At 47.9% G+C, this 12,914-nt stretch overlaps 1 protein-coding gene across 1 annotated transcript in view; it reads right to left on the reverse strand.

Annotated features, from left to right (window-relative positions):
• The window catches only part of XPC (XPC complex subunit, DNA damage recognition and repair factor), a 74,205-nt gene extending 62,054 nt beyond the window's left edge, over nt 1–12,151 (reverse strand). The window contains exon 1 of the mRNA XM_085863741.1: nt 11,994–12,151. Within this exon, the coding sequence (XP_085719867.1) occupies nt 11,994–12,057 (64 nt within the window). The 5' untranslated portion in view covers nt 12,058–12,151. The remainder of the gene's footprint in view (nt 1–11,993) is intronic.
• Between the last annotated feature and the right edge of the window lie 763 nt (nt 12,152–12,914).

The raw sequence follows: 12,914 nt of genomic DNA on the forward strand, positions 1-12,914 counted from the left end.
GGTACTGATGATCGGACCAGAGGTGAAAAAGAAGATCCAGCAAGTTTCGCTCTCTAATGACACGATCCGACGACGGATTGACGACATGGCCGCTGATGTGTGCCGTCAAGTTTGCTCCGAAATCAAACAAAGCAAGCTCCAGGCTAGCCTTCAATTAGACGAGTCTACCGACACCGCTCTGGAGAGCCAGTTGATCGCCTTCGCTCGCTACGAGAGAAAGGGAAGGATGAAGGAAGAGTTCATGTTCTGCAATACCCTATCAACCACAATGACAGCGGCAGATATCAAAGCCATTGTGGACTCTTTTTTTGAAGCTAATGGACTCGGTTGGCAGAATTTCAAGCACATTTGTACTGATGGTGCCCCAGCGATGGTTGGCGTCAGAGGAGGGTTCATCACGCTTGTGAAGAATGAATGGCCCCATGTGACGTCCTCCCACTGTTCGCTACACCGATACGCTCTTGCGTCAGACTCTTCTGCCTCGTTTGCTGGAAGTCATGGACGTCGCGGTCAAAGTGATCAACTTCATTCGTGCGAAGGCCAAAAATCATCGGCTCTTCCAACTCCTGGCCAAGGAAATGGGAGCGGAACATGTTGGACTTCTGTTCCACACCAAAGTCCGTTGGCTATCGAGGGGGAAATGTCTCTCTCGGCTGTATGAACTCCGGGTTGAGGTGGAAATCTTCCTGCGAGACAACGAAAACAACCTCCATGTCCACTTCGACAATGAAGAGTTCGTCATGATGCTCGCCTACCTGGCCGATATATTTGGCCGACTCAACGAAATGAACCAGTCCTTGCAAGGCTGTGATGTGACAGTCAGTGACGTTCAAGACAAGCTTGCCAGACTGTCTGCTAGAATGGAAGTCTGGCAGGCACGAATCAAGGCCGGGTCCACTGCCTCGTTTCCTTTCTTGTACGAGCACCTGCAGATGCAGAGGATTGAGCTTCCCGTCGGCATCAAAGATTGCATCACTAGACATCTCGACAATCTCTCCGCTGAGTTCAAATCGTATTTCGACGATGCACCTTCGGATGTTCCGTGGCACAAAGACCCGTTTCACGCCAAAATTGAACCTACTGAAGATGAAGCAGAGGAGCTGGCAGAGTTGAAGGTTTCAAAAGCAATGAAGCTGGTCTTCAGTAACAAAGAAGACCACTTCACCTTCTGGTTGTCTGTTCAGGATGCGCATCCACTACTCAGCAAGAAGGCACCCGTAATGCTCATTCAATTCGCCACAACATATCTTTCGAATCTGGATTTTCTGACCTTGCGACCATTAAAACGAAGTCCAGAAACCGTCTTGACGTTGGGAACGATATTCGCCTTGCTGTGTCCAAGACGGAGCCGGACATAAGAGGCCTCGTCAGACAAGCCCAACAGCAAGTGTCTCATTGATTGTATTGCTTCGAAAAATGTTTACTTTGATTTATCTTTTAAGACTGAGTAAATAAATTTCATAAAACGAAATCTGCATCTTTTATGGAAGGGCAGGGGACCACGAATGTTAAGCGACTCGGTAGGGGGGCCATGGGCCATCAAAGGTTGAGAAACGCTGGTCTAGATGCTCCTGTTAGGAGAGTTTTTCGAGGATCCTTTTCAACCTGCAAGTGTGATATCTTAGTTATACACATTATGTACATCTCAAACAAAGTGAAAAGGTGATAATGACAACTCAGCATAATAAACATACGACTGTAAAATAAGTCAATAAAATTTTCTAATAAGAGGTATTCGTTTTTATAAAGTGTGTTATAATTGCTCATCTGCTCATCTGCGATCAGTACAATTGCTCATCTGTGAAAAACAGACATGTGATGTAACAACCCTGGTTTATTACCCTCGCTGAAGGAGGGAGTATTGCGTTTAGGTCTGTTTCTTTGTCTGTTTGTTTGTCCGCACAGAACTTTCATGTATTTCGCCGCAACCGCTTATCAGATTGAGACGAAATTTTCACCATTTGTGCAACTACTCATGGAGAATGTTTTAGTCATAATGACGTCATAGGTCACGTGGAGTAGCTGCCACATTGGAAAAACCAAAAAACTTTGGACCTCTCTATCTCTGAAACAGCACCACGGGAAAAATTGAAGCTTGGCACATAACAAGTACTCCTCACAGGGAATAAGTGATTTTTTTAATGATGTCATAGGTTTCTTCGTTATGACATCATAATTGCATTATGTAGAATGCTACATCTGATCAGTATGAAAATCTTTGAGGGATATGTAACAACATGAAGGGAATGAGAAAGCGCAGATAACAGTTTAAAGCTGGGTCGGGATTCAAACCAGGTTAGAGAGCTATGTATTAACTTGGGATAAAATGGACCAGAGAAAGAAATTGATGATGTCAACGGTCACGTGATTTGGCAGCCATATTGTTTTTTGTATTTTTTAAACCTTCAAAAATCTTCTCTGAAGTGGCTGAACAGATGGAGGCAAAACTTTACACATATGACCACCCATCCATGAGGAAAAAAAGGTTCACACATTTGATGTCACAGATCACATGGTTTAGCAGCCATATTGGACTGAAGAAAAATATTAAATAATGTTTTCTAGAAAACCGCTTAATCAGGTCAGATCAGGTTTACAGCATGTGCCGGAGCAGCGCGTCACTGCATCCACTTTCTGCCGGTACTCCAGGGGTCTCTGCCTGGCCATCCCGCAGGCAGATGCCTGGCCCATCCCCATCTCCTTGAGATGCTGATCAACCTACTGCAACTACGAGGCAGGTGGTTGGCCCATTGGCAACCTCCGCTCACGAGGCTCCCTCACTGAGAGAATCTGGTGAGCAGGATCAGAGTCAGGAAAACGAGCCACGTGTCCATGCAGCCGCAGCTGACGCTCATGGAGTCTGCAGGGAACAAATTGAAACTTGCAGCAGCTTCTTCGCTCACTTCAGATCTGGGTAAAATCATAAACTGGTCCAACATGTGGAACATATCTTTCAATCTAGACAAATCTCACACGCTCACTATGTCTCTCCGAAAGGACCATTTAGAACCACCCCCCCCATCCACTTTCTCAACACTCTGGAAGAAGTCCTTTCTTTCAAGCTTCTGGGTCTCACTATCTGCCATGATCTTTCCTGGGAAAGCCACATTTCAAACCTGGCCTCCAAAGCAGTTGCCGACTGGGAATCCTCTGTCGTGCAAAGTCCTTCCTCGGCCCACCTGAGCCATGCAATCCCCTCTGGTCTACGCCTAGTTGGTCAGGGGTTAATCCTACAGCAAGATAACGACTCAAAACATACCTCCAGGCTATGTCAGAACGACCTTAGAAGAAAAGAACAAGATGGTAGGCTTCAAATCATGGAATGGCCAGCAGTCTCCAGACTTAAACCCCATCAAGCTGGTTTGGGATAAACTGGAGAGAAGGGTGAAAGCAAAGCAACCTACAAGTGCAACACATTTGTGGGAACTTCTGCAACAGTGTTGGGAAGAACTTTCCAAACAATATTTGATTTCCATTGTAGAGAGAATGCCACGAGTATATTTGGCTGTTATATCTGCAAAAGGTGGTTACTTTGATAACTCAAACATTTAGATTTATGTTTGTTCAACAAAATGATTCCATGATTTCTTCTTTATCTGAAATTGTTTATTTGTTCTTTGCTTTAATTTCAGAGTACATTGAAACATTAAACTGATTAAATTTCAGTAAAAACTGGAAAAATGGGGGTGTTCTAAAACTTTTGACTGGTAGTGTATGTATGTGTATATGTATATATATATATATATATATATATATATATATATATATATATATATATATATATATATATATATATATATATATATATATATATTTTAGATAGTTACGGCTGTGGAAATTCGCAATACACCATAAAGGGGCCTTAGATCAGTTATGACGCTAAGTTCATGTGTAGTTAGTCCACACCTGTTGTTGAGAGGGAATATGTGTGATTCATCCAGGCTGCGACGCTTTGAGTTAACCATTTTTCGTTATCTATCGTTATTTTGGACCATTAAGCCACCAACAACTCACACACCACCACCTTCGCCTCTTTACCTCCACAACTCCATCCCGCAAACATCGCTTCACCGCCATTCCCAATCGATGCCTGCCAACAACCAAACCACCACAGCAAACCCCCACCACCTTCGCCTCTCTCCTTCCACAACCAACAACCACACCACCTGTCAACACCGAACGTCGTGGTGTCCAGGGCCCGTTCGGTGATTCTTGCCGAACGCGTCAAGTCACAAGTGCACATGGATCCTTTCAGGAGAGAAGTGGATCAGGAAGGCTTCACGCCCCTTTTATTCCATCCAATGACTGAGCATCGGGTGGCATGGCCCCGCCTCCGAATCTGCTGTGAATGCGTTCCTTTTAGGAGGGGAAATCGGATCAGGGGAGGCGCATGCCCCTTTTTCTCCATCCAATGGGCGAGCGTCTGGCGGTGTGGCCCCGCCTCCAAGCGCGTTTTGATCCACGAATCTGCATACAAGCTCCTCCCCCGGTCTATAAAGACGCGAGCACAACGCAGCTCGGGGGTGCAAAAAGGGGTGCAGAAAGGGGTGCAGAAAGTGGCGCTAGTCGGAAGTCGTGGAGGCTGAGTCGTGTGTTTGCGGGGATCGGACGGCGAAGGGGATGGAGCTCGGAGTGGAGGTCGAGGGACGAGTCGCAGAGTGGAGCAGGGACGCAGAAGAGGACTCAGGGGCGAGAGTTCGCCGGAGTCGGTTCGGTCCCGAGACCCCGCTAGCGGGACGGAGCGTCCGCCATTCCCCTCTTCCCACCCCGAGCATCAACAATTCCCCCCATCCGCACTGAGATAGCGCCGGTAACCCCGTATGCTCCCCGCCCCAACCGTGGTGTCAACCGACCAACACGTGCCTGCGCAACGCACGCCTGGAGGAGCTCACCGACCATACCAGGGGCACGGAGTCAGGCGCGTTACGCGGACATTGCGGCTAGCCCGCCATCGCGCCACGAGGGCGCGGGTAAGACCCCTTCAGTCTCGTAGACCTGGCCGATCACCCAGGTCCCACGTTCATTTGGTCCACGGACCTGTCCTCCTCCTTGCCTGTGAGGGTGGCTTGTGTTTTCTTTGCTTTTGGTGTAAATGTGTGTGTGTATGTGTGGCGCCAGTCTATTAAGTAAACCCGTATAAGTGCTTGTACATTGCTCTATTCGGTTTTAACTCTGCGTATTGTTCTTGCTTTGACTGTTATATGTGCATTCCTGTATGGCTGTAATTACGTGCTTGCCGTGTGTGTGTGTGTGTGTGTGTGTGTGTGTGTGTGTGTGTGTGTGTGTGTGTGTGTGTGTGTGTGTGTGTGTGTGTGTGTGTGTGTGTGTGTGTGTGTGTGTGTGTGTGTGTGTGTGTGAGAGAAATAAAAGTGCTTGCTTGTTGAACTGTTTCCCGTTTCGTTGCGTCCTTTCCTTTGTTTGAAAGTTCCATCTTAAATCAGTAAGGGATTGGTAGTGGGTGCAGACACCCAAGAAATAATCTGAAACGTCGAGGTCAACGATAACTCCGCTCGGTTATCCCTGCAGTACGGAACGAGCCACTTAAGCGGTTCGTGTCCGGAGTCGACCTGCGGCGTGGTACAACTCCTCGGTACGCTACCCGCGCGGGTACTTAGGTATATCGACATTCGATGATTCACCCTATTTCGCGCGGGTAGAATGCGGACTGGGTTGTGGTGAGGTTAAACCCCCACCCGTGGAAAGCTCCTTGGCAGTAGTTCCAGGAGGGTCACGACCGAATTGTCCGTTCCGGTGGGCGACGTGTCGCGATTCGAGTTACGTGGCCGATCGAATGCTGGGCGGGCAAAATTCGTAACAATATATATGTGTGTGTGTGTGTGTGTGTGTGTGTGTGTGTGTGTGTGTGTGTGTGTGTGTGTGTGTGTGTGTGTGTGTGTGTGTGTGTGTGTGTGTGTGTGTGTGTGTGTGTGTGTGTGTGTGTGTTTTCACGAAGCAGCATAACATATTCTTTCTGCTAACTCTCCTACCCCCAGCCCTCTTTCACTTTGTCCCATCCTTTCTCTACCTCCTCCCAATACAGTGCAGCACCTTCCGCCCACACACACACACACACACACACACACACACACACACACACACACATATATATATATATATATATATATATATATATATATATATATATATATATATATATATATATATATATATATATATATATATATATATATATATATATATATATATATAGTAGGCGAGGCGTAAGTCGTCACCATCGGGACAAAGAAAAAAGTGACGACTTAGAAATGTGACGACTTGCACGTATGCGAACATTCATGATGACTGTGGGGTGAAGGATGAAGTCGTGCGTGTCCTGGACACGTATGTGTGAGAGCCGGCTATTGTACGAAAAGGAAAACACAATCCTCGGGGCATAGGTGGGGGTTCATTGGTGAGTTGGAAAGTGATCAAGCAAATATGGAATTCATGAATCAGTTTATCAAAAGTAAAGATAATGAACAACTGTAAGACAACTCATATACCATCGATGATAGTATGGTGACAAATTACATGACACACAGTCATCGTGGTGATGATTACCACTCAATGCCTATGTGTAAGTGAGTGCGGTAATGTACAAACCAAGCCAATATAAAACCATGATCGGACTTCAACACTAAGCTCGATCGATCCTTTACTCCTTCGCGAAGTAATCCGTTATGTTTGACTGCCTCAAACTCTTGGGCATCTGGTGCATGAGAAAGGACTCAAACCGGTCATTGTATTCCATGATGTTGTCTGGGCAATCCTCCACCAAAAGACAGTATCGGCCGAATATTTGGCCGAATCGACCAAAACCGAATATTTGGCTGAGCCGACATTTGCCGAAACCAGATGATGAGCGCGTCATCGACATCTTCAAAGGACACACATTTCACGCGTTTCACACTTACCACCGGCCTCACGATGTTCTCCACTTGTCCAAATATCTTGCCCATATTTCTTCAAGATATCGTTCAATGTCTGCCGTTTGATGTCCAACTTCTCAGCTATGGCTGTTTTCTTCATCAGTGGGTTTTCCTCGCAAAACTGGATAATGTCGTATTTTTCTTGGTAGGTTTTAGTTGTAAGCTTACGCTTAGTCGCCATTGTCCTGTCTGCAGTGCGATCAACGTGTGTACGCAGTTAGAAATAGCCTATCACTGGCGGTGTAAACCAATGAGCAAGCATCACGATTCCATGAAATCAGGCTTCTCACGAGGCAGCAGTTCCGTGTGACGAGTTAGGAGTGGTAATTTACTTGAGTTTCCATTACGCGGGAACGGACAACATCTGATGACTTAGACAAAGTGACGACTTAGAGATGATGACTTACAGAGGGATGACCCTTTGTTCAAAGGGATTTAACATGAGATAAATTCGGGACTTTTTGACGCTGCCGACTTACGCCAAGTCTACTGTACATATATATATATATATATATATATATATATATATATATATATATATACACATACATATATATATATATATATATATATATATATATATATACACGGACAGTGGTTACGTCTGGACGGAGTTTGTCTTCGGACATGTCAAGATGGGGGTTTATCTCGGACATGCCCAGATGGGAGTTTGTCTCTGGACGTGTCCAGATGGGAGTTCGTGTCCGGACGTGTCCACATGGGAGTTCGTGTCTGGACGTGTCCAGATGGGAGTTCGTGTCCGGACGTGCGTTTATCTCCGGACGCGTCCGGGCAGCGTTTGTCTCTTGGTGATATTTATAGTACTAGTACGTGCATGCCCGTACGTGAGTGCCCTTACGTGCAATTTTTTTTTTTAATTAAAAAATAACTTTCAAACCGCGAGCCACAAACAACACCCACACAGGCCGTTCCTTCGCTCTCGTAAACGACGACTGGATTGGGGCATTGTGTTTATCTATAAATGCGCATAAGAAATCGAGAAATTATTAGAATACAGTAAGTCATCACAAGTGCGTGCCTGTATGGAATGTTCACATGCATTCCACGAATTATCACTTGTATTGAAGTAACAACTGCTGTGATACTTACACACACACACACACAGAGTTAATTAAAATCCAAATTAAAATCAAGTTTACCTCCCTGTCTTTGCTTGCCATGACATTCACTGCCATTGACCATTGCCTCTCCAACGTCACAGTAACTAAGGCACCGATCCCCATTGTAACCGGCATGGCACGTGACGTCATCGTCGGCCGGCCGCGCACCGGCCTACGCAGCCACGTGTCCTTTCATTGGTTGGTAAATAAATGGCCATACCTTGGGAAGCACTTGTCCGATTAATATCAAACCTTTAAAAGGCATATCCACAGGGCCCCAGCAATATACCTGGAAAGTTTCAATTAGACCGGACCAGTGGTTGTCGAGAAACAACGGTCACGGTCACGGTCTCTCTTACGGTCTGTCTGTGTGTCTCTCTCTCTCTCTCTCTCTCTCTCTCTCTCTCTCTCTCTCTCTCTCTCTCTCTCTCTCTCTCTTGCTCTCTCTCTCTCGCTCTCTCTCTCTCTCTCTCTCTCTCTCTCTCTCTCTCTCTCTCTCTCTCTCTCTCTCTCTCTCTCTCTCTCTCTCTCTCTCTCTCTCTCTCTCTCTCTCTCTCTCTCTCTCTCTCTCTCTCTCTCTCTCTCTCTCTCTCTCTCTCTCTCTCTCTCTCTCTCTCTCTCTCTCTCTCTCTCTCTCTCTCTCTCTCTCTCTCTCTCTCTCTCTCTCTCTCTCTCTCTCTCTCTCTCTCTCTCTCTCTCTCTCTCTCTCTCTCTCTCTCTCTCTCTCTCTCTCTCTCTCTCTCTCTCTCTCTCTCTCTCTCTCTCTCTCTCTCTCTCTCTCTCTCTCTCTCTCTCTCTCTCTCTCTCTCTCTCTCTCTCTCTCTCTCTCTCTCTCTCTCTCTCTCTCTCTCTCTCTCTCTCTCTCTCTCTCTCTCTCTCTCTCTCTCTCTCTCTCTCTCTCTCTCTCTCTCTCTCTCTCTCTCTCTCTCTCTCTCTCTCTCTCTCTCTCTCTCTCTCTCTCTCTCTCTCTCTCTCTCTCTCTCTCTCTCTCTCTCTCTCTCTCTCTCTCTCTCTCTCTCTCTCTCTCTCTCTCTCTCTCTCTCTCTCTCTCTCTCTCTCTCTCTCTCTCTCTCTCTCTCTCTCTCTCTCTCTCTCTCTCTCTCTCTCTCTCTCTCTCTCTCTCTCTCTCTCTCTCTCTCTCTCTCTCTCTCTCTCTCTCTCTCTCTCTCTCTCTCTCTCTCTCTCTCTCTCTCTCTCTCTCTCTCTCTCTCTCTCTCTCTCTCTCTCTCTCTCTCTCTCTCTCTCTCTCTCTCTCTCTCTCTCTCTCTCTCTCTCTCTCTCTCTCTCTCTCTCTCTCTCTCTCTCTCTCTCTCTCTCTCTCTCTCTCTCTCTCTCTCTCTCTCTCTCTCTCTCTCTCTCTCTCTCTCTCTCTCTCTCTCTCTCTCTCTCTCTCTCTCTCTCTCTCTCTCTCTCTCTCTCTCTCTCTCTCTCTCTCTCTCTCTCTCTCTCTCACACACACACACACACACACACACACACACACACACACACACACACACACACACACACACACACACACACACACACACACACACACACACACACACACACACACACACACACACACACACACACACACACACACACACACACACACACACACACACACACACACACACACACACACACACACACACACACACACACACACACACACACACACACACACACACACACACACACACACACACACACACACACACACACACACACACACACACACACACACACACACACACACACACACACACACACACACACACACACACACACACACACACACACACACACACACACACACACACACACACACACACACACACACACACACACACACACACACACACACACACACACACACACACACACACACACACACACACACACACACACACACACACACACACACACACACACACACACACACACACACACACACACACACACACACACAGCTGGAATTATAGAAAGATGACCGGTAGAAAATGGATTTCAGACATTATTTTGTTTCCATCTTCACTGTTATTCCATGCAGAATCATTTGATGAGACGATATGAATCATAGTTAACGCTCCACCACACGTCTGCCTACCCACCCTCTCACTGTCTCCCCACCCCCCTCATTTCACCCCACCCCCCTCATTTCTCCCCCTCCCCCATCATTTCTCCCCCTCCCCCTAATTTCTCCCCTCCTCCCCTCATTTCTCCTCCTCCTCCCCTCATTTCTCCCCACCCCCTCATTTCTCCCCACCCCCTCATTTCTCCCCCTCCCTCCACGCCCTTTTCTTCTCTCCCCCATCCTTTCACCCCCCCTCCTCGCCCTTTTCTCCTCTTCCCCCTCCCTGCTCGCCTTTTCTCCTCCCCCCTCGCCCTTTTCTCTTCTCCCCCCTCGCCCTTTTCTCTTCTCCCCCCTCCTTTCTCCCCCTCCCTCCTCGCCCTTTTCTTCTCTCCCCCCTCCACGCCCTTTTATCCTCTCCCCCTCCTTTCTAACCCCTCGCTCCTCGCCCTTTTCTCCCCTCCTCCTTTCTCCCCCCTCCCCTCGCCCTTTTCTCCCCTCCTCCTTTCTCCCCCCTCCTCGCCCTTTTCTCCCCTCCTCCTTTCTCCCCCCTCCTCGCCCTTTTCTCCTCTCCCCTCCCTCCTCGCCCTTTTCTCCTCTCCTCCTCCCTCCTCGCCCTTTTCTCCTCTCCCCCTCCCTCCTCGCCCTTTTCTCCCCCTCCTCCCCTCATTTCTCCCCACCCCCTCATTTCTCCCCCTCCCTCATTTCTCCCCCTCCCTCCACGCCCTTTTCTTCTCTCCCCCATCCTTTCACCCCCCCTCCTCGCCCTTTTCTCCTCTCCCCCTCCCTCCTCGCCCTTTTCTCCTCTCCCCCTCCCTCCTCGCCCTTTTCTCCTCTCCCCCCTCGCTCCTCGCCCTTTTCTCCTCTCCCCCTCGCTCCTCGCCCTTTTCTCCTCTCCCCCTCGCCCTTTTCTCTTCTCCCCCTCGCTCCTCGCCCTTTTCTCCTCTCCCCCTCGCCCTTTTCTCTTCTCCCCCCTCCCTCCTCGCCCTTTTCTTCTCTCCCCCTCCTCGCCCTTTTCTTCTCTCCCCCCTCCTCGCCCTTTTATCCTCTCCCCCTCCCTCCTCGCCCTTTTATCCTCTCCCCCTCCCTCCTCGCCCTTTTCTCCTCTCCCCCTCCTTTCTCCCCCTTGCTCCTCGCCCTTTTCTCCCCTCCTCCTTTCTCCCCCTCCTCGCTCTTTTCTCCTCTCCCCCTCCCTCCTCGCCCTTTTCTTCTCTCCCCCCTCCTCGCCCTTTTATCCTCTCCCCCACCCTCCTCGCCCTTTTCTCCTCGCCCTCATTCTCCCCCTCCATCCTCGCCCTTTTCTCCTCTCCCCCCTTTCTCCCCCTCCATCCTCGCCCTTTTCTCCTCTCCCCCTTTCTCCTCTCCCCCCCTTTCTCCTCTCTCCCCCCTCCCCCCTTTCTCCTCTCTCCCCCCCTCCCCCCCCTTTAGTATTGCCTTCAGTGAAGTGCTGGGTGGTATTTGGTAGTATGAGATAGACTATATTTTTTAATCACTCCATCGTGCCTTAACCTTTGCCACTACGTGAAAGACTGACAGGTAATAGTAAATGATCCCTGACCGGCCGACCCCATTTCCAAGTGGGGGGTAGGGAAATATTTTAGAACCCCAAAAAAAAGAAAAATGCAAAAAAAAAAAAATCCCTTCAAAATGCGAACATGATGAGGACAGCACAGGGCAACGCTGGATGCACCGAGCAGTGAACAATAAACAGGTGACGGAACAGCTCGGATTGACACACAATAATCAATGGGAATGAGAAAGCGCGGATGGGAACAAGACTCCAACTTTCGTGCGTCCGGACACAGCTGGGACATATAACGGACTCCGGACAGGGATGGGAGTACGAATAAGAAGACCGAGGGAATAGTGTCCCAATGACGTTCTTACCCCGCTGTCGGACCACTCGGACCCTCTTTGCACGACCACCGCTTCCACTTCGCAGTCTCGGCATTCTACAAAAGGTGCGATCAACGAAAGGCTCAAAAACACTTCCGGGTCGGCGTGCAACTTTGGCGCCAAATATCGATGATGCTTCACTTGGTGGTGCTGTTGATCGGAAATACTCTACTCCATACAATCCCTGTTTTCATCAGCCTTGTCGATTATTAACTCATGATTTGAGGGCAGTTTGTTGAACATTTTAATAATTGTTGAACATGTCATTGGGCTCTCGAAAAAGTCCAATATAATAAATTTGGCATATACAGTGTACAGTATATATATATACATACATACACTGTATAATGTGCAAACAGAGTGGTTTTAGTATTCCCATGATGCAGTGCTCGGTCGCCTTATTGGTTGGCAAGTTAAAACATGTGAGGAGAGGTAACCAAGGCCAAATAATTAGCGTAACCTTCCATTGCAGTGTCAGAACAAGCACGGGCACTCATAGAGCACATACCTTCGCCGCCACTACTTTTTTTATTCTTGGTATGAGTGTGGGGAACTGGCTTCATATGAATGGTCTTATGACACAAACCACATATCTATAATGTCATGACCCCCCCCCCCGACTTTCGGGGGCTACGGACTAAACAACAATCAACTCACGTCGTTTTGGCGAGTCTTCACTCGCAATCTCGGTGAATACAACGTTTCAACAAGAGAAGGTAATCTCGTAGGAACCTCAACAAAAGTCAATCATTGTATAATACTATATTTAGGGGTATTAGCACACACAAGTTCCTGTTTTTAAAAATACTTTATTTATTGCAAACAAAACAAACATTCATTGTACAGTTAAAAAGTACACCTGTTTTGTACTGTTTGGCATGAGAGCGTGGAGGACAAAATAGTGAATATTTT

Source organism: Eptatretus burgeri, chromosome 18, assembly GCF_056783735.1.
Source record: "Eptatretus burgeri isolate ZD-2024b chromosome 18, Ebu_testis_v1, whole genome shotgun sequence".
Lineage (NCBI taxonomy): Eukaryota > Metazoa > Chordata > Myxini > Myxiniformes > Myxinidae > Eptatretus > Eptatretus burgeri.